This window comes from Octopus sinensis, linkage group LG6 (genome assembly GCF_006345805.1).
Source record: "Octopus sinensis linkage group LG6, ASM634580v1, whole genome shotgun sequence".
In the NCBI taxonomy this organism is placed as follows: Eukaryota; Metazoa; Mollusca; class Cephalopoda; order Octopoda; family Octopodidae; genus Octopus; species Octopus sinensis.
Window position 1 is genome coordinate 55,182,027 of NC_043002.1, and position 23,431 is coordinate 55,205,457.

At 39.0% G+C, this 23,431-nt stretch overlaps 1 protein-coding gene across 2 annotated transcripts in view; it reads right to left on the reverse strand.

The window, feature by feature from the left end:
- The window catches only part of LOC115213348 (carbonic anhydrase 2), a 104,301-nt gene that overhangs the window by 1,083 nt on the left and 79,787 nt on the right, over positions 1–23,431 (reverse strand). For both annotated transcript variants that reach the window (XM_029782285.2, XM_029782286.2), the window contains exons 3-7: positions 16,122–16,310; positions 11,420–11,541; positions 10,168–10,263; positions 6,356–6,470; positions 3,662–3,771 (exon numbers count right to left, since the gene is read on the reverse strand). In XM_029782285.2, the coding sequence (XP_029638145.1) occupies positions 3,662–3,771; positions 6,356–6,470; positions 10,168–10,263; positions 11,420–11,541; positions 16,122–16,310 (632 nt within the window). The remainder of the gene's footprint in view (positions 1–3,661; positions 3,772–6,355; positions 6,471–10,167; positions 10,264–11,419; positions 11,542–16,121; positions 16,311–23,431) is intronic.

Below are 23,431 nucleotides of genomic sequence, written 5' to 3' on the forward strand. Positions count from 1 at the left end.
AGTAAGAGCTGAAAAGAGATAAATATTGGTTGAGGTGTCCAGGTGGTGCCTCAAGGTACAATATATATAACCTTTTAGACGAGATGATAAAAGACCCAAATACCTGACATCTTGTTGTACCTAAGAAAACTCATCTGCCATAGTAAAAGTGATAAGGCTGCTGCCCCTGGGGAAGAGGACTGATCTGCAAGAGTACTGTGTGGTTGCACTCATGCCAGTGCCATGTACAAGCGCTCGTGCAGTACTATGTTAAAGCACCCAGCAAACACTGTAAAGTGGTTGGCATTAGGAAGGGCATCCAGCCAGAGAAACCATGCCAAATCAAACTGGAACCTGGTGCAGCTTGCCAGCTCTGATCAAGCTATCCAACTCATGGACAATGTTAAATAATGATTATCTCTCTCTCTCTCTCTCTCTCTCTCTCTCTCTCTCTCTATATATATATATATATATATATATATATATATATATATAATATATATATATATATATATGTATAAATATATGCTCACCTACATCAAGATGTTATCTAAGAGATAACAGGTGCAGTGGCAGCCTTTATTACATGTAAGGAAATATCCACATATTTTAATATCTTACATTATATTTTGGCTTTTGGGTATAATTTACTAAAACAGAGATTATATATGTCCAGTTTTAAGGTGGCAACCTGGCAGAAACATTAGGGCACAGAACAAAATGTTGAGCAGCGTTTCTTTGGTGTTTAGATCCTCAAGTTCAAATTCTTCAAGGCTGAAATAGTTACGAGTTGAGCCCTAGGTCCAATGTAATTGACTCCCTCCCTTCCCCAATAATATCAGGCCTTGTGCCTATACTAGAAAAGAGATCTACCCAGTTTTGTCTTATTTACTTTATCACATTTTGAAGTCATTGGTTATTGTTATGATTGTGGCAAACAGTTTATCAAAATATTATATCAAGCAATTATCTTTAAACACTTCTAAGGAGGAGACAAAAGCAAAACTGTCCACATGGGGCAGGCATTGCTGTGTGACTAAAGAGCTTGTCTTGCAACGAGGCAGTTTCTGGTTCAATCTGAAGTGGCACCTTAAAGGATCTTCTGGTATAGATCTGGGTTGACCAATACAGGATTGTGAGTGAATTTGGTAGACAGGAAACTGTGTATAAGCTATTATATATACACGCCCACACCCACGTATGTGTGTGTGTGTGTGTGTCTCACCACCTTCACTTAACTGGTTTTGTTTTTTTGTGCATGCCCATAACTTAGCAGTTTGGCAAAAGATATTAATAAAATTTTAAAACATGAGTACATGGGATTAAAACCCTTCAAGGTTATGCCCCAGCATGGCCACAATTCAGTGACTGAAACAAGTAAGAGATAAAAGAAATGTACCTATCCACTCCCAACCACCTTGTTTGTCCCCTTCACCCATAGAAATGGTGCCCACAAAGAACCCCCCCCCCCTACTTTGAGAAGCTGCTGCCAACCCTCATTAAACCCTTTAGCATTTTAACCAGCCACATCCAGCCCAAATATTCTGTGTTTGATGTTCAAGCTGACCAGATCTGGCTTCTCACACTTACCCTACAGTGTCATTCTAAAACTAGACAATTGCATCATTGAAATCTTGTTAATCTGCGACAATTTATTCAAAGACGATGTGAATAAATAAATATTTCATTTGACTGAATTACCTGATTGCGAAATTGTTAAATTTTGTTAACGACAAAATTCTGGTTTGTCAATTAGTGTAATTGGAGTTGGTGGAGGTTTACTTTTAGAAATATTAATAAGGAATTAATGAAAAATAAAGAAAGAGTAATGAGAAATAAACATGTAAAGAATGAGACATTGTTGCAGCAGTCAATGGAATATCTTTGAGAAACTGAAGATTAAATGGCAATGGTTTGCACAACAGCAGCAGCAGCAGGGAATTTATACACACACAACATACAAAGAACACTTGTTGTACTAACATATACCTGAACAATAATGTTAACACACACACATACAGACACACAAATATGTGACTACACGCACACATACAGAGCGATTCAAACAGAACAATCTTGTTATACAAAAACATCATCATCATCATCATCATCATATCATCGTTTAACGCCCATTTTCCATGCTAGCATGGGTATACAATTATAATAACACACAGACACTAGTCATGTTCTACAAAACAAATATAAAGTAATTCTGGATGACGACTTGACAGGAAAAAGAAAGAAATGTTTCCCAGCCCCATGGTTCCAGGTTCAGTCCTCCTGCAAGCCTCTCTTGTGTGTGTGTGTGTGTGTGTGTGAATGTGTGCATGCACGCGTGTGTATGTTTACCCACTACTATCACTTGAGAACTAGTGTTTGTTTACAGCCCCATAACTTAGCATCAAGGTAAAAGAAACTAACAGAATAATTACCAGGCTTAAGAAATAAGTCCTGGGGTTGATTTGTTTGACCAGACCCTTCAAGGTGGTGCCCCAGCATGGCCACGGTCCAATGATTCATAAAATGTTGATAAATCTTTCAAGAATTTGAAGAAGTCTTCTGGCTTTCCATTAATCTGATTAATTAATGTTCCACTTAATATATTTCTTAACTGTTTACCTTAATTACTTTATAACTGTTTAATTATTATTAATTGTGTGTCGTTAACAAAGCCTAACAATACTTCATGCTAATGTCCCCAAGCCTGGAATGATGTAAGCACTGAGCTAAAGAAGGCACATGGCTTAGTGGTTTGGGTATTTGGCTCACGATTGTAAGGTCATGAGTTCAATTCCTGGCAGTGTGTTGGATCTTGAGCAACACACTTTATTTCATGTTGCTCCATTGCACTCAGTTGGCCAAAATGAGTTGTACCTGTAATTTCAAAGGGCCCAACCATGTCACATTCTGCATCACACTGAATCTTCCTAAGAACTACATTAACGGTACATGTGTCTGTGAAGTGCTCACCCACTTGCACATTCATTCCATGAACTGGCTGTTCCATTGATCAACAGGAACTCTTGTCTTCATAACTGATAGAGTGCCAGTTGAGCACTGAGCCATCACTAAGTGTTTGACAAAAATGAATTATGACGGATGTTGTTGTCACTTTTCTTGTCAACAGAAGTTTGAATGGCTTTCTGCTGTAACCAAATAAGTGTGACAGTTCTCTTCATACCAAATCTACAACAGAACTGACGAACGGGACAAACTATTTGAATATTTAATTCCATTGTGGTCTTCATTGTATATTTGGCCAGCACAATTCTTCAGAGCATTAACAGATACAACTGCCATACTTAGGGACTCAATCATTTGGATATTTTAGCTGAGAAAAGGGGATTCCATTCAAAAGAAAATTTATTTCATTGGATGCAATTGAAGCAGAACAAAGCACTGGGCCTTTAAAAAAAGTTCCTTGGGGATTCAAAGACATTCTTCTTGGAGCAGCTGCATCCTCACACCCCTAAACTCAATCATTCTACTCCAGAATGGAACATCTTCTGGAACTTTCTTTAGCTCTCTACTAATCTCTTCTTTTTTTAGACAAAACATTCATGGCACCAAATTTCTCCAGTTACTCTATTTTCTCTTCCACAAAATTCTATAAAAACAGGGATTCAGTGTTCGACCTTCCAATCACATTAAGGAATAATTAAAAAAATATTTTTTTGTTTACCTGTTCTTTGGAACAGCCAATTGTTTCCTGACAGACAATCCAAGTGACACTTTCATGACATGGAGGGGTGGTCAAGGAACCAGGGTAAGTATAAAATTTGTTGATGTCACCTGAAGAATAAACAGGAATTTTTATTATTTTGGTCAGCAATAAAGTATTTAGAAAAATAATAATTTCAATAAAAGTCACAGAAAGAAACAGAAACTGGAATCCAAGTTTTAAAGCTTCACAATTAGCTGGTGGGGGTGGGGAGGACATCTGTTGTAGCCCTGGGTTGACCAAAACCTTGTGAGGGAATATGGTAGATAGAAACTGAAAGGGGTCTGGAGTGTGTGTGTGACTGAAAAGCTTGGATTTGAGTTTTCCAAGCTGTTCATTTCCAATTATCAACTGGTAAAGTAAACCAGGTTTCGTTTGGAATATTCACTGATTGGAACGAGCAACTCAGAGTTACTGGAAATTGAAACCTTTCAGTTATGATGTATTAAAGAAGGCTCTTCATGGGTATTGAGTCCTGCAATTTATCACTTTTGGGTAATCAACGGATGTGTGTGTGTAGCATTTATGTATGTGTGTCTACATTTGCACTTTACAAAAGTGAGCTTTGAGTGACATTGTTGTCACTTTTCTTGTCTATTTTCTTTGTGCCTTCAAAAGACATGAAATAAGAGATCCCTTCCTGGAAAAGTAGGTAAGGGTTAGTGACAGGAAGAGCATTCATTTGTAAGACTATGCTTCAATAATATATTCATCAAATCCCTGCTAACATGGGAAAGTAGAATAATGGACAAACAAGCATCTCCGTGCACACACACACTGGTATAATGGGTTCTTCTGCTGGGAAGAATGTAGAAGTACTATGTTGTTCTATATTTAAGAGATGAGGAATTATTTACATTATTTACATTTGACGGATATTTCTCTTCATCTTGTTTATTGTTAACACAACGTTTCGGTTGATATACCCTCCAGCCTTCATCAGGTGTCTTGGGGAAATTTTGAACCTGGGTTCTCATTCCCAAAGTATTTTTCGATATTATTATTATTATCATTCTGGTCACTGCCATAAGCTTGTGGGCATATGGCATAGTGGTTAAGACCATGGGCTACGAACCCCAAGATTCTGAGTTCGATTCCAAGCAGTAACCTGAATAATAATAACATTGAAAAATACCTTAGGAATGAGAACTCAGGTTCGAAATTTCCTCAAGACACCTGATGAAGGTTGGAGGGTATATCAGCCGAAATGTTGTGTTAACAACAAATGAGATGAGGACAAAATATCCAAAAAATGGAAATAATGTAAATAAAGTACTATGTTATTTCTTTGCAGAGTTTCAGTGAGAAACTTCCAGCAACATCCTTTACTTGTTTCACTCACCTTGATTTCCTCTCACCAAAGTTTGATAACAATTAAAATAAAGAAACACATCCTTATTGAGCAATCAGGAGAAAGAGTTTGCTTTTAATGGAAAAAGTCAGTTTGTGCAGTGTCTACTCTACTCTCTTCTTGTAATTGCAAAACCTGAACTAAGGCACAATGTGTCACATGACATCCCCATGATGTATGTTCATGAAGCACAAAACTCTGACAAACTGGTGCTGATCTCTTTCCCTATAACCACTATCCTATATGAAGTTCTCTTTAACTGAAGTTAGTTTAAAAGGCACAGATGTGACTGTGTGGTAAGAAGTTTGCTTCCCAAACACATGGTTCCAGGTTCAGTCCCACTGCATGGTACCTTGGGCAAGTGTCTTCTTCTATAGCCTCTGGCTGACCAAAGCCTTGGGAGTGGATTTGGTAGAGTGATATTATGTAGCAAACCATCTGTTGCCATGGCGGAGATATTTTAGAAACAGGTTTACAGGTGCTTAGCTAGCAGAAGACTATATAAGTGACTGGTCGTTGTATCTACATTTATAGATAGTGACTCATCTACAACTGGAATCTGCTCTTCCCCAGCACATTTTCTCATTCCTCAACTTTCATCTCCCAGCATAAAGACCATCCACCTGATTTCATAGTTTTGCAAGCTACTGGAGGACTTCATGAGTGTTGGTGGCACAAAAGAAAGAACTCAATACACGCTCTAAAACTGTGTTGCATTGATTCTGTTAGAGGGTTATGCTTAACCCTTTAGCATTAAAACTGGCCATGTCCTGCCCAAAATATTCTACTTGTTGCATGTTCAAACTGGGTAGATCCAGCCTATCACACCCACCCTACAATCTCATTATAAAAATAAACAATCACATCATTGAAACCACATTGCTAGGATATAATGCATGATTCATTCAAAACAATCTGATTAAATAAGCTTTACATTTGACAAAATAATCTGAATGCTTAAGGACAAAGGGTGCATGTATCTGTGGAATACTCGGTCAATTACAGATTAATTAGTTGACAAGTAAATGAGTTGATTAAACAATTGAATGACAGCTGTCCACTCGACCAGCATCGAATTGAGGGTCACATTGCACACAGACACAATGGGTTTACTGCATGGGTTGCAGCATAGCAATGTGTGCTCATTACACTTCCTTTACTGTCCAACTGTTCTCGTATCCTTCAAGGCCAGCATTTCTCAACTGCAGCTCCCAGGGACGCCTCTGTCATTCATATTAGAAGATTCCACATGTTTTTTACAACAGAGATAACCACAAAGAAATGCAATAAATAGAGGAACTTACCAGGAAGCAGACCAGGTAAATCGAAGGCTGAAGTCATTACAAAGTTTGTAGCAGGAGATGTCACCTTCTCCATGGCATCACAGACTTGTTTCAGGGCAGCATTTGGTTCTCCAATCTTTTGTGGAATAGCGAAAAATTGAAGAGAGGAAAACCAAAAATTACAACAGGAATAACAAACGTAATTTATTGTTTAATAGTCTTATAAAAGGGTGATAGGAATTTCCACCATAATCATTTCTACCATAGGAAAATTCACTGCGTAGGAAAATATGTAATTAAATAACAATATACATTATTTACATTTGACAGATATTTGTCATCTTGTTTGACAAATATCCATCAAATGTAAATAATGTAAATAATGTACATAATTCCTCATCTCTTAAATATAGAACTGTATTAAATGACTTAATGTTTTCTTTTCCTGACCACATAAGTGTTCCTAATTAGATTTCAATTAAGATAATTGTAATTACTTCGATTGTATGTTGATTCCAGATTTTAAATACTGTAAAACAGACTCTTTCTCAGTTGCGTGGATAATCTCAGTTAATCAAAGATTTCAGTTCCCAGTATCAGATGTGTGAGACTTTATTGTGTAAGTCTTTAGCAGAACTCTTCCTTCAGGTTCTTCCACTGTAACCATATTCTTGCTGATATTCCACATCACTACATTCTGTTTACTTTGCAGTGAAATTTCTTCAGGCAAAAATGTTTACAGCAAATTCTCTGGACATGTTATAAAAGGTGACCAATGAGGGAACGTTGGATGGGCAGGTTATTAAAAGGGTGCATTGGGGTAGGGATGTTAGTATGTTGGGGGTGGGGGCTACCCAGAAATGGAATGAAATGAAACAAAACAAAACAACAGAATCAAAGCTGTCCCTTGCAGCAAAAAAGTGTGTGACCAGGCAGCTTGGAATTGTTTTAGGGGTCTGTTTGGTTGTGAGCAGACAGACACCCTGTTGGACAACTCACTCTTGACTCAGGACATCCAGGTGGTGACAGCTGGAGGGAGGGAGAGAGAGAGAGAGAGAGCTGTATCAACACTAGGTTGGTAGTAGCAAAATGAAATGAAGTGCCTTGCTTAAGGACACAACATGCTTACCCAGTCAAGGAACTGGATCCATGGCATTATGGTCATGAAGCTAACACCCCTACCCACTAGGCTACATCCTTTCCAAACCATATACACATAATATACCAAGGCGGGGATTATCACTTGGGGTCAATCAAAGAAATCCCTGTATCCAGGATTAGTTTGATTTTCAAAGGTAAGTGCCTTCCTGCAGCTGTATTCCCCAGCCTGTAGGAGTAGGCTGTGGGAGCAGGCTGTAGGAGCAGGCTGTAGGAGCAGGCTGACATTAAACCAATTCACTCAGGTTATTCTTGTCATTCACTTTTCAACAAGTTTACTGGAAGATAGCATCTCTCTCTCTCTTCTCTAAGTGAAACTCAAAGTTGAGGAAGGTTTGATTGAAGGGGAGGACTCTTTGCTCTGTCCTTCAGTTGTATCCACCAAACAACCTTTTGACCTTTGCCACTTTATCCTTCATGACCCAAAGAAAGGTGACAGCAGTGGTGCTAATAACAATGGATTCTAATTTAGGCAGAAGGCCAGTAATATGGAGGAGTTGGGATGAGAGGATGGTCACTACCACTGACCCTAGTCCTGAAAAGATGACCAGTAAAGTCAACAACTGCAGGATTTGAACTTAGAATATAAAGTCTTGGAAGAAATCCTGCAAGCCATTTTCCCAATGCTGTCTTAATTCTATCAATTCACCATTCTAAATAATAATTGGGTCCAACTGAAGTACAAGGCCAGTAATTTTGAGGGGATAGATGAGTTGATTATGTCGACACCAGTACTTGACTGATGTTTCTTTTATTGACCCCAAAAGGATGAAAGGCAAAGTCAACCTTGGTGGAATTTGAACTCTGAACCTGAAGACGGATAAAATACTAAGCATTTGTCTGGCATGCTAATGGTTCTGTCAGCTCGCCACCTTAAATAATCATCATTTAATGTCTGTTTTCCATGCTGTCATGGGTTGGACGGTTTGACTGGGGACTGGCAAGCCAGAAGGCTGTACTGGGTTCCAATCTAATCTGGCAGAGGTTTCTACAGCTGGATGCCCTTCCTAACACCAACCACTCTGAGACTGTAGCAGAGGCATTTTACATGCTACTAGCATGAGGGCCAGTCAGGTGGCACTGGTAATGGCCATGCTTGAATGGTGCTTTTTACATGTCACTGGCACAGGAGCCAGTTAGGCGGCACCAAATAATAATAATGGTTTCAAATTTTGCTACAAAGGCAGCTTGGGGGAGGTGGGGAGGAGTTGATTACATCAACCCTAGTATTTAACTGGTACTTGTTTTATCAACCCCGAAAGAATGAAAGGCAAAGTCAACCCCGGCAAAACCCTGCCAGATCAGATTGAAGCCTGGTGCAGCCATCTGGTTCGCCAGTCCTCAGTCAAATCATCCAACCTATGCTAGCTTGGGAAGTGGACATTAAACGATGATGAGGATGATGATGATGCTAAGTAATTTTCCTGGTATGCTAACAATTCTACCAGCTCACCACTGTAATAATAATAATAATAATAATAATAATAATAATAATAATAATAATAATAATAATGATGATGATGATGATAATAGTAATAATAATAATAATAATAATAATAATAATAATAATAATAATAATAATAACAATAACAACAACAACAACAACAACAAAACTAAAAAAGTATTTTTTGAACTAAGCACAAAGCTAGAGTGTTTCAGGAAGGGGCAAAACAATTGAAATGCTTCTAGTCCTTCACTGACACAAACCTTTATTGACCCTAAAAAGGACAAAAGAGACAAAACATATCAAACAGGAACGGATTGTTGGTCCCTCTCTTCAATAATTCCACACATTGCCCTGTCCTCAAGTGATTTCTCACAACTGTACAATGTCAGAAATGGTGCCGGAGATGTTTCAGTTCGTTGAGTCAATCTTATCAAATTATGGATAATTTCATTAACCAGCAACAGTGCCACCATATAGCTGCTTCATGTGCTAGAAATAACAACCAAATTTCTCAGATACTATTCCACCATCTTATAAACAAACCACACGTTCTGCAAAATGTAGTCCTAAATATATATAAAAAGATATGATCTTAGAAGCAAAAGCCTTTGATGATAGGCTTTTTCTAGTCAGGAATGACCTAGGGTTAAACAATCTTCATCATCATGATGAACCCCAGGACCTTACTTATAGGGCAGATTGCCCAGTTTCCATGGTGAACAACTGAGATCACAACAGCTGAATGGACTGGAACAATATGGAAAGGAAGGGCTTTTCTCAAAAACACAAAATTCCATCTTATTTCTTTTCCATCTGGCTTGTGAATTGAAACCACAATCTTGTGATTGTCAGTGCAACACCCTAATCACTCACCTTCATTGAGATTTCATAAACCTGTGCACTATTTACATCAGGCTCCTAGCGCCAACTAGGCTTACATGTTATGACCCCAAGTATTATAAAATATGGAATTTTTGCAGTTCACAGATTGGTCTTTATTTGAAGAGAGACTCCTTTATTCAAGGTAGTTACTTGACTTGTAAAGAATAGCAGCCAAATCCTCCTCAAATCACATCTTACTGTCTTAATAAATGAAGAACATATTTGATAATGTAGTCCTAGATAGACTAATTGAAAAGTAGGAGGGAGGAAGGATGGTGATGGCTGTGGAATGTTTTTGATCATGGATCTGCAGGATCAGTACCAATTTAGAAGAACAAAAATGTACCTTTAGCATGACACCTAAGACAGACAACCCATCATCGGCAGCTGCAGCTTCTGCAAATGTATCGTATTTGTTGTAGTTCCAGTGAACCAAATGTAACTGAAATTTCAAAGAAGCATTTAAAGGTTGAGGATGAAATTTTTAAAAATACAAAACGAAATAAAATCAGAATCATGCTATAAACCAAAGCTGAACACCTTATGTCGTTATATAATTGTGTCTGAAACAAGGCTTGAGACCACTTTGTATAAGGAAATACAACGAAGGAAAGAAGGGGCTTGTAATTAAAAGATGCTAATTGAAAGAAAGCTTAGAGGGTTGAATATCAGTTTAACCTTTTGTTACCAACTCAGCTGAAACCGGTTTCACTTAAGCTGATCATGACTAAATTGTGATAATGTTATAATTTCATGCTATCATAAGTTTTTATTGCATGTTTGTACAATATTTCATATATATATATATATATATATATATATAATATATATATATATATATATATATATACATACAAATATATATACATACAATATATATACATACATATAAAGGTACAATAACGCCATGCCAAGTTTACCGTCATCTGTCAAATTTGACAGCTTGTTAAAGTATGGATTGTGTGAACTTCTATATTTATCATAGGACAATTCAGTTAGCCAAATTTGTTTTCCTCACAGAAAGCTTATAGAGTATTGGACGGGATTTTTAACTCTTCTTTCATTATATATTGTATTATAATTTTTATAACGACAACCCTTTCAACCTCCTCATCTGATTCCATTAAGATAATAATGCTGCATATTTAATCTTTATACCGAACATTTCGGAGTTGTTTCCCTTCATTATTCACCAAATTTGATTAACATTGATTATTGAGCTTATTTTTCTCTTCATTGTACAAGTATTTTTTAACAGGAATTTTGTTTCCTCATTTCATTAATGTGTGTGTGTGTATATATAAAGGTTCAAGCATTGTTTGTTTCCCAAATGCATGGATTTGGGTCGAGTTTCACTGCGTGGCACCTCCGGCAAGTGTCATCTACTACAGCGTCGGGCCCGATCACAACCGCATGAGTGGAATTCGTAGATAGAGACTGAAGGGAGCCTGTTACACACACACATATGTATGTACGTATAAGTTTACCTTATACAACTCGGTCTGTTTGTACATAGATTTCTTTTGTGGTGAAGAGTAAGGACATTTTAAAAACTGGTTTATATATATATATAAAAAAAGACACACTTAAGATGTTACCTCTGCCGGGTATGCTTGGCTGTTTATTGTGTGTTCAGAACCATGGGAATCATTGCTGCCCCAATGAAAGTGGAAACTTGCCAGTTTGTAGCTCTTTGTATCCAACGGACCACCACTAATGACTGGAGAGAAAATAGATAAAAGCATTAATTATACACATTCAGTTGATTACACACACACACACATACTGGGAATAGAGAAATGATATACACATCCTGAGTTCATCAATATTATATCATTTTCTATTTAGCTGTACAGGTTCTGTTTGTCCGTCCGTGTCCGTCCGTCCGCCCGTGTCCGTACGTCCGTGTGTGTGTACACATGCGTTCCACCCCACACGCTTTACAACATTTCTGCTGCCACGTATTGTCCTCTGGCCTACATCTACATGATCCACCTTCCCCTCCAACTGATGTTCACGATTGACCTCATCTCTACCCGTGTCCACCACTCTCGGCATTCACCCCTTCCCCTCGCCTCTCTTCACAATTCCACTTACCCACCCATACCACTTCCCTTATGTCCACCCCCTTCTGTAACTTGAGGGTATGTCCTGCCCCATCTTCACCACCCCCATCTTCTCCGATTGAGATGACCAAGTACCCGCCAAAAACAAGACGCCTTTTCTGTCCCTCTATCAACACCTGACACAAAATCCACTCCCTCAATAGTACTCCCCCCCACTCAGTTGAGGGGCTTTTTCTTGGAGGTTACTTGGTGACCCCACTAGTGCCAGTGCTATGGAAACAGCACCCTGTACACTCTGTAAAGTAGTTGGTATCAGGAAGAGCATCTAGCTGTAGAACCCATGTCAAAGCAGACAGCAGTGGTTGGTGCAGTTCTCTGGGTCACCAGCTCCTGTAGAACTGTCAGATCCATGCAAACATGGAAAAATGATACATGTCATAAATCACCAGACGTGGCTAATTTATCTGCTTCTTAATGGATTGAAAATGTGATAAAAAACCTTAACCCATTTTAACCTAGGTCAGCCCTAACGAAATTTTGAAGATAGTTATATAAATAGGGATAACAAGCATACGGAAGCGTCCAGTTAACCTTTACTGCAGTAAATAAACCGAATACAACTGTCCTCAAACGAGGACAGTGGTTTAAAATGGGTTGATCGGTTTTCAGATCATTAGATTCTCAGAGGGTTCACATCCATTTGATCAATCAAGCAACCAATCTGTTTACAGACTCAACAAATCCTGCAGTCACAGAAGACTGGGGTTACTAATTTGCATAAATATTAGGGGTCCTGTCAAAGGGACTCTTAGTCCACACGGCATCAAAGTATGATGGTATGGTATATGTAACCTATAGGGTACTTTTATGAACAGGGTTACTTTAACTGTTTCTCTGTAGATTGGGAAAAGGACGAACAATGTTAATCGATTTTTTAACATTATCAGATTCTCACCAGAGGCGTCGACATCAATCTGACCAATCTCAGAGAAACAAGCTGTCAATCTGTTCATATACGCAACAATGACAGTAGCTACAGAAAAAAAATGGAGCTACTAAGATATGATGCAAAAAATATAACACGAAGACGAGGTAAAAAAAACAAAACTAGAAACAAAAACAAAGAGTAATGAAAAACAAAAACGGTGTATTAAGTTTGTGCTTAGGAAAGTTTGTGCTTGGTTAAAAAGAAAGGAGAGTCTTATGTATAGACTCTTTTTCTGAAAGAAAGAATGGACATGGAGAGGGAGAGAGGGGGGACAGAGAAACACACAGAAAAGGATCCCCTCAAAGGAATGCTTATGTGTACAATCGCCATGACATGTTGAAATCTTTATATCAGAGCACAGCAATCCCTCGCCATATCACGGTTTACTTATCGTGCACTCAGTACACCATGGATTTTTCTGGCTAACATATGTCAATTTATATGGTGGACTCCTCAGTATATCGCGGGTTTCTGCAGCCGATAGGTATTGATTTTTTTTAGATTTTAATCATTTCTGAGGGAGGTTTTGGAACATAACACCCGCGATAGTTGAGGGTTACTGTATGCGTTTTATTTATCTAAGTCTCCACAAAGAGTATTTCTGTGGTTTGATAAACTGAACGACGGCTTTTTTTATGCAAATGATTGGAGTATTTCAAAGACATTTGTGCTTTTAAAGGTAACACCCAAACAGAAACACTAGGACACTATTACAAAACAGAGCGTCTTAATTATAAGATCAATTATTGTAATACTCTTCCATATTGCCCATCAACTAATTCTCATTCACAAGGTTTAGGATCCACCCAAAGCAGATAAATGTCCCCTGAATTCTATAGTTACACAGCAGTATTGAACCATGGACCTCATGAGTGCAAAGAAAACTTCTTAACCACTCGGCCATGCGAGCGAGGGAGCGTAAGTGAAGGCACGTGGTTTAATACTTAGGGTATTCGGTTCATGAATTACGTTAAATGTGTGTTGAATACTCAATCACTTTTGATGCGAATTCAGTTGATAGGGAGGTCAGTGAATGGGGACAGCTGCAAGCTCATCCCCGAAATCCACCAGCTGTGATCAATGTACTATATATATATATATATATATATATATATATATATATATATATATCGTGACGTATTTTTGCCATTTCAATATGGCTAACCCCTAAGGGTGGATGCTACTGTAGTTTTTAGCCCCAGGAGGACACACTCCTCCAGCTGGCCATAGACACACTATCTGTCACTGGCGTCGAAAATCTGTTAGATAACAATAATAAATCTCTAAGCGAGGTATAAACAGTAACTGCTCTGTAATATAAGCGGGACCAGCCATCTGAATGTGGCTATTATTGTTATCGAACAGATTTTCGACGCCAGTGACTGTGTTTACAGTGAAAATCTATATATTTCTAGCCTGTAGAGGAAGTCCCTCAACGAAGAGCGGTGTTTGCCATGCGCTGACGAGAGGCAATACCTCGAAACCGGTCCGTGTGTAACATCCGTTTCTTCGGGGAGGCTGATCTCCCTTTGCAGGCTAGCAAGGACACCGTGATGGTGTCGGCTCTCCTGGTGACGTCTATAGTCGCCTGGGGCTAAATGCATCAGTAACACCCCCACCACCCCGCCCTGTCCCTAGCCACATTCAGATGGCTGGTCCCGCTTATATATATATATATATATATATATATATATATATATATATATATATATATATATATATATATATATATAAATAAGGAAATAGAGATAAATCAATAATTATTAATTACAAAAAGAGACAATCTCTGACAGCTGTTTCGATTCAAACTTTAGAAATTAAAATAATTAAATCATATATATATATATATAGGATCTGATCAATAAATATCCGGTCTGTTGCCATAGTAATGAAGCTAAAACACGCAGAGTAAAGCTGCTTGACAAAGATTGACCTTGTTCTCTGCTGTGCATGCGCACTAAGTTTTAGCGTTCTTGCTCACTACCACTATTTACAACAAATTTTTCCAAAATCTTGGCAATACCTGCTCAGAAGCCTAAGCAAACTTTTCAAAGTTCTCGACACAATCAAGGAGATCTTGTGCAACTGAAACCTTAGTGTCCTTTTGGTCAGCTGAAAGCAGTTTTGGCACAAACTTGGCAGACACACATCTCATACCCAAATCTTTAGTGATACTGAACTGAACCATAACTAATCTGCACGTCCTCTGATAACTCACTGATGGTGATTCGATGATTTCCCCTCACAGCTACACGCACACCTGCGATGCTTTTCTCAGTTTTTCTGGTTGCGGGTCTCTCAGAACGTTCGTCAATATCGACATTTTTTCGGCCATCTTGGAAACGGTTGAACCACTCGCACACTTGTGTGAAGCACATACACTCCTCTCCATACATATAGAAACCTGCACGGTAGACATACAAACAGGGCAAATCTAACTATTTCCCTGATAATTGTAGAAACGATAATGAACAGCGCTAATCGATTTTCGAAACTTATTGGCTTCTCATCAGGGGTGTTTACACCAGGGGCGTAGCTAGGGTGGGGCAAGCAGGGCACATGCCCTGGGCACCACTTTGAGGGGGCGCAATTTTGACACTTGCTCGGGGCGCCGTTTACCCTAGTTACGGCCCTGATCTACACCAATATATCAAACCCAGAGAAGCAAAGAACCAATTTTGCATAAATAGCAGTAGCTTAAGAGAATTAGAGCAACTAATTTATACTCACACAATATAAAATACAGACAAACATACGCAATACACCTCCACTTATACTCGTCTCAGAACACGTATACATTTTTATCCGTGTACACACACAACCCACCCTTTCTCTCTTTACTCACCCACTCCATAAAATTGCATTCATATCTGGCTCCAAACCACTCGCCCATTTTTTCTCAAACTTTTCTTCTTTCTCATTACTTTTCTTCTGATGAAGGAGGAGCGTCCGAAACGTCAAGTAGCTCTTCCTTCTTTTTAAAGCGTTAAACTAATACAGTATTTGTTATAACTTGACCCTCCGGTGTTTTTTGGTTCATTGCCCTCACTCCCTCTATATAATTATGCACACAAACACACATTAAAAACATTACTAACATACGTTATACTCAATCTTCATTTTAAAAGTAATTTTTCCAAACTGGTATCGGTTGGACAGATTTACCACTTCTCTATGATGTCCAACTCGTCTCGTCAGTGATGGTCAAATTAGGATTAATAGTAATTACTAATTAGTAATACTTACAATTATCTCCGTTGATTGTGGCCACAAATGTCAGTCCATTATTAACGCACGACATCTTCGGTTCAGGCGAATAATCGGCCTTGAGGGCATGATCGTGTTTCACGGCTTTCGTACTGCCGCTGTCTATATTGACTGGAGACTGTCTTTGGCCAGCCGCTTTGGGATAATCACGCGCCCACACACTAGGACCTAAAAAAAATATAAGAATGTACATAAGTAAGTATACACGTTTGTAACATTAGCAAGCAAGAGTCCGACAAAATATAGTTTGTTAACCTCACGGTTATCATTCAAACTTTTAATACTGGAAAACTTCTAGCTTGGCGTTCTTTATTTCAAGTGGCTAGCCATATTCCTTCGAACTTATTACCCTAAAGAATATATAATGTGTCAATTCGTGACACACATACACATACACACACATACACACACACACACACTCACGTATGTGTGGGTGTACGCGTGAGTGTGCGCATACGTGCGTGTATGCGTACGTGCGCGCGTGTATGCGTGCATGTGTGTATGCGTGCGTGCGTGTATGCGTGCGTGCGTGTATGCGTGCGTATGTGTATGTCTGCGTGTAAGTATGCTGCGTGTGTGTATGCATGTGTGTATGTGTGTGTGTGCGTATGTATGCGTGTGTGTGCATACACGTACGTACAACATTGTATCCAAAAGTATCTCTAAATAAGTGGCCACCCTGACTGTATCTCGAAATCCATTTGATCAATGGTAAATCTCCAAATGTAGGGAATAACCAAATTTTGTAGGGCAGCAAGTGAGAACAGTTTTTACGTCCATATTCAAAACCATTTCACGTCCTTCATGCTGCTTTGTTTGTTAGGCCTTAAAAAATCTCTTTATCTCTGACACGTTACAACACTACTAAAACTGTATTCCAAACACTAATTTCTGTTATCAGAAAAGATAAGATATTTCAATCTCCAGTAATTGCTGACAGTGCTATAAATCACAACTGACATTATTAATAGTCGTCATTTAAGGAGCTGCTACTGCTGCTACAACAGACATAATTTAGTCTACAGCCCAAATGAAGGCTATACGGTAGATTGAAGGACATAATTTAATCTACAGTCCAATGAAGGCTACTCGGCGGATTAACAGACGCTCTTTAATACCGCACAACTGCCTTCTCTCTACCGCTTCTCCAACCGTGGCTTTCTCACTGAACTAACCTTATTCATACACTTCCATTCATAGCTACCCAATCTACATATTACCGTTAATCCTCAAGTATAATCCGCATTTTCCCCCAAAATTTAAAGGTCAAAATCCCGAGTGCGTACTATATACGAGGTTAAAAATGAAAAATATTTTCTAAGCAATGTCTGAGACTCTATTTGCTGTCTGGCAATGTTTATTCAGACGCATTTTGTGATGTCGAGCGCGAAAATATCTTAAGCTAAGCTTGAAAGCAATGAAGTCATAAAAGAATCATCCATAACTTGCAGTAAGCAACATTTATTAAAATAAAAGTATTCAGAACACAGAATAACATGTAACAAAAACAATTTGCAAACATATTTACATTCCCATATAACAGTTAAGAACATCACCATTATTATATTACGCATGCGCGGAAGTGTTTGTTCGACTAGGTGCTGCTGGCTTAATTACACACGACTCAAGTTTGAGAAGGAATACGTATTATACACAAGGTTTAGGTTTTTCAGAGGTACAGCTCCCCACCTAAAAATTCCCTGCGTATTATACTCAAGGGCGAACTATACTCGAGGATTTACGGTACTCATTTAATCGTCCCCATTGTGTATCACGTCTCAAATTCCTCAACTGTTTCTCTACAAAATCACCAACTTCTGAAAAGCTGCCGCGTTACAAGCATGAACAGAGAAATCCCTGCTAAACATTTTCAGTCACACCGTCCTTAACAGTAAACTGAGAAGTCAACGCCTTCCTGCCTCGTCCTCTACGAAGTATTCACAAGGTTACACATAAGGAAGTGAACTGTTGACTGAGTCGATATCTTATTTGAACAATTAATAGGCTTTATAGTACATTGTGTTTGCATAACGAAGTACCACGTACCTACAAATCATTACTGTTTGTATACAAGCCTCCAGGAATGCGTCTAATATGTAACTTGGTATATCCAATTACTTAACGCTGTATGCGGTGGCTATATAGGCAATGTGTTCAGAGTCGAGAATGGTTTAGATGGGTGCTGATGAAGGGGCAACTCACCCCGGTATACGGCATATACACTCATTACCCATTTTTGTCCTCGATCTCATTCATCGTAGCAACACTCAGTGCCGGCAATAATTTCTAGAGAAGATCTGTAGAAATAAACTTAATAAAATAATGTGAAAAGTAGAACGTGGTATTGACTTATGAAAACATTTAATATATTTTATGTAGTACGTTATGATTGCATAACGAAGTACCACGTGTCTACAACTCATTAATGAGTCGATATCTGTACAGAAACGGGACAGGTCTTTCAGACTTATGGAAGCCAAATTGGACCTGAATGGAATTGTTTCACGCAACCTAAAAGCGCGTTTTGTAGGATAGGTATTAGAGTACATTTGTTCTCTAATAAATATTTAGAGTACAAATGTACTCTAAATGCTGTGGTGTCTCATGAAAATACACCTGCATTGAAAATAGATTATGTTTGTTCTGAGTATACTACAGCCAGAAATATTTGTTTTCCAAATGAAACGCGATATTTTTAAGTGTAGGTGTTGTAAGAAGCTCGCTTCCCAACCACATGGTTCCGGGTTCAGTCCCACTGCGTGACACCTTGGGTAACTGTCTTATCCTACAGCTTCAAGGTCGGCTTAAGAGCCTTGTGAGTGGATTTGGAAGATGGAAACTGAAAGAAGTCCCCTGTCGTTGTGTGCACGTATTTGTCTCACATCACCGCTTCACAACTAGTGTTGGTTTGTTTACGTCCTCATAATTTAGAAGTTCGGCAAAAGAGACCGATAGAATAAGCATCAGGCTTAAAAACAAAAATAAGTACTAGGGTCGATTCATTCGATTAAAATTCAAGTCGGTGCCCCAGTATGGCCGCAGTCTAATCACTGAAACAAGCAAAGATGTATATATATATATATATATATATACACACTACCGTCAGAAATTAATTAGCACCCTTGATTTGCTCTTCACTCAAGGTATTTGCTGTCACCTAGTGGCCATATCTCGAACTATTGCTTTGTTGCGAGTTAACTGTTGCGCAGAACGATGACGTAACTTTGTTTGCAGAGCGGTTTGAGAGTCTACAGCCTAATGATGTTGACATAGCAGTGCAACAACAACTTGGAGTGCGGATGCAGACAAATCTTCCTTTGTTTAATAGATATAGGTAGCGCCTCGCAAGGACCGAAATCACACCGTACTAAGTTTTCTCATCGCGTAAGACGTTTTGAACAGCTTGTAGGTTAATTGATTTGTGTATTTGCAAGATTTTTTTTCCTCACAAATTCTCCTACACTCTGCTTGGTGACGTTACTTCCGGTTCACAAAACTTTCTGTTATACATCAAGTAAGGTGAGAAATTCTGCCTTCTTTCTTTTTTGTTTAATGAATAATAACTCATAGCAGTTTTGTTATAGCATAACATTATTCAAATGAATAGTTTTAATGAAAATAACTGGTTTTTATCGTTCATTCCTAGATGGGCCCAAGACCTCGCATGACCTTGGAGAGACGGTACGAGGCTCTCTCGTGGCGTGGGAAGCTGTCGGAGGTTGCAATAGCCAGAAAACTTGGTGTAGCCAGGCGCACAATTCAGTGCTTATTTAAGAAATACGAGGAAACCGGATCAGCAGCTGACAAAAAGGGTAGGGGACGGAAGAGGCTGACGACCCAGCGGGAGGACCGGATGCTGATCCGAAAGTCACTGTACAACCGAAGGGTAACGAGCCGGCAACTGACGGAGGAGATGCAAAAGATGACAGGGAAGCAGTTGTCTACAACTACCGTCAAGACCAGATTACTGGAAGCTGGTCTAAAATCCTGTAGGGCCACCCGTAAGCCGCTCCTTACAGCCCAAAACCGGAAGAGGCGGCTGCTCTGGGCCTGTGCCCACAAGACATGGACCGTGCAGCAGTGGCGGACAGTGATGTTCACTGACGAGTCGCGATTCAGTCTCGTCAGTGACAAGCCTGTCCATGTGCGACGCCGCAGGGGTGAGCGCTTCAACAAAGACTGCATTGCTCCCACCATGAAGCAAGATGGTGTGAGGGGCGTTCAGCTACAGTGGTGTTGGGCGGCTCTATGCCGTCGAAGGCAACATCAACGCAGCAAAGTACGTTGAGATAGTACGGGATACCTCTTTGGTGGCGAGGAGTACTGCTCCAGCAGGACAATGCGCCTTCCCTCACAGCCAAGCTCACAACCGGTTTCTTTAAGGACCATGGGGTGACGGTCATGGACTGGCCTGGCCAGTCACCTGACCTGAACCCTATTGAGAACCTCTGGAGTCGATTGGGTAGGGATTTGAATGTGCAACAATACAGGAACCGACACGAGCTGTTTGGGGCACTTCTTGCTGCATGGGGGGCCATCCCTGCACAGTACCTGCAGGCACTCATAGACAGCATGCTGACCCGCGTAGCAGCTGTCATTGCTGCCAAAGGAGGAGCAACAAGATATTGACTAAATTTCACGATTAATAACAATTATGTGGTGTGCTGGGATATGTTTTAATAAATTTTTGATTAAAAACGAGTTCGTTTCTGATAATAAGTTAATTAAATTAAGAAAATGTAAGAAAATGTAGAAATTTGAGAAGTGCTAATTAATTTCCGACGCAAGTGTATACACACACACAGTGTTGGCCAAAAGTTAGCTGACAGTAAATCAAAATTCCATAAATACCCTCTGTAATTCTATATTGACTCGAATGGAAAAATGTGTCACTCACGAAGGACTTCAGTTTGAACTATTTTCATGCTGTTTCATAGTTAGGTGCTTTTATTAAATTCATTCAGTTGTTAAACAGAGATAAATCTTGGAATTAAATGGTTTTGATTTACTCTCAGTTGACTTCTGGCCAACCCTGTATTTATATGAGAGAGCCGAATTTCCATTTGGCAATTAGCTTTAGAAAGACGTTCAAAGACTTAATAAAAATTTGATTTATTTTATACAACGAAATGTGTGTGTGCGTGTGTGAATATCTAACGTTAGTGCTTTAAATTATTCTGTCGTATTGTTCCATTGTGTAAATTTACAGCCATAACAAATGAAACCAACAGAAAGGGAGGAACAAGCGATCAATTACTGAAAAACAATGGTGCAGGAAGTTCTCGGCCAGCAGACAATGCCAAGTTGAAGAGCAGCCATTTCATTATAAGGAAGCGTTCTTTTAATTTCACGCTTTTCCTTGTGGTTTTATCTTTTGTTCTTTTACTTGTTTCAGTCATTAGACTGCGGCCATGCTGGGGCCAAGTTGTGGCCATGCTGGGACCAAGTTGTGGCCATGCTGGGGCCAAGTTGCAGCCATGCTGGGGCCAAGTTGCGGCCATGCTGGGGCCAAGTTGCGGCCATGCTGGGGCCAAGTTGCGGCCATGCTGCAGTCAAGCTGCAGCCATGCTGCGGCCAAGCTGCAGCACCACTTTAAAGAATTTTTAGTCGACTGCATCAACCCCAGCACTTATTTTATTTTTATAGCTTGGTACTTATTCTATGGGAATGTTTTGTCAAACCGCTTCGTACAGAGACGTAAACAAACCAATACTGGTTGTCAAGCGATGGTGGGAGACACTCACACAAGAAACACGAACATACACAAATATATATATATATATATATATATATATATATATATATATATATATATATATATATCCATTAGCCCTGAAGATATTTTACATTTTATTCTGTAGGCTTGTAATTTGTATTGAGTGTGAATTGAAGCAATTGTAGGCCTTATTAAAAATGTTAAATTAATTTATATCCATTAAATATCTCCATTTCCTAAATTATATATATTTGGTAGACAGGCTTCTTTCCGTTTCCGTCTACTAAATCCACTAACAGTTTTAGTCAGCCCGAGGCTATAGTAGAGGACACTTGTCCAAGGTTGGGAAAAAACTTACTATATAGCCACGTCTGTGCCTGGTTATATATAAAAAAACAAGCGAATATTTTGGTTGGGAGAATGAATGAATTCTATTTTCCATTCTAAAATGGCCACGTATGTGACTACCGGGCCAAATAGACATGAGGCTTACCTTTCTCTAAATCTAGACATAATTCTGGTACAATTAATATTATGATGATTAGAGAACGACGAAGTGGCAGAATCGTTTGCACGCTGGCTAGGATGCTTAGCGGCATTTCGTCCTTCTTTACATGCTGTGTTCAAATGCCACCAAGGCCGATTTTGCTTTTCCTCCATTTGGGGATCGATAAAATAAGTACCATTTGAGCACTGGGGTCGATGTAATAGACTTACTCCTTCTCCCGAAATTGCTGGCCTTGTGCCAAAATTTGAAGCCAATATTTTGGTGATTAGAATTAATAAATTATAGATTCCTTGCGAAATAAATGTTCTTTGTTTAAGAAAATATTCTTTACTGGACATAGTTATAAATTAAAACTACTTGTTTACGAAATAAACGACCTTTGTGTTGAAGAACTAAATAATCTTTATACTTGGTTATGTGACAGGTATGGAAGCAGTCCTGCAATGAACGAAAGCGACTCAGACTATATTTAGGCCAAAACAACTCATTAAAATTTGTAAAAGCTCGTCTTTAAGCAATTTTCTAATCTTGAAGTGGCGCAGATAAAAAGATGTTAATTTAGGAGATTACAGTATACTAAGACTGAGAAATTAATCAAAGACTGTAAGTCTCGAGCTTATTAGTCCATTACGTTGGAGCTGATCTCGGTTTCCGTAGCACTTGAACCAATCCCAATCAGTTGCCGCCGATTCGGCTCGAAGGAAGAGAGCAACATGAAACGGGCCCACGATACCTAAACCACGTGCCTTCGCAATATTGAAAATAACTGCGACAGCATTTTTCATTCATTTTCTAAATACACCCCCTCCCGCCAAAACAAAACAAAACAAAACAAAAAAATCAATGTATCTTGACGAATTCGGTCGACTCCTTTATGTAACAACTCATCTGTCGTAATGGCGTCAATTTGAATTATTTCAAGAAGTACAGCATCTCTATAAGTCTTACACAACACTTATATCTAAATAACTCTATTGTTCTTGAGACCAATGATCTCGTGCAATGAGGGATAATCCTCAGGGGCAAATACCTGTTAATCTGATAAATATTTGAGTTTTCCTATTT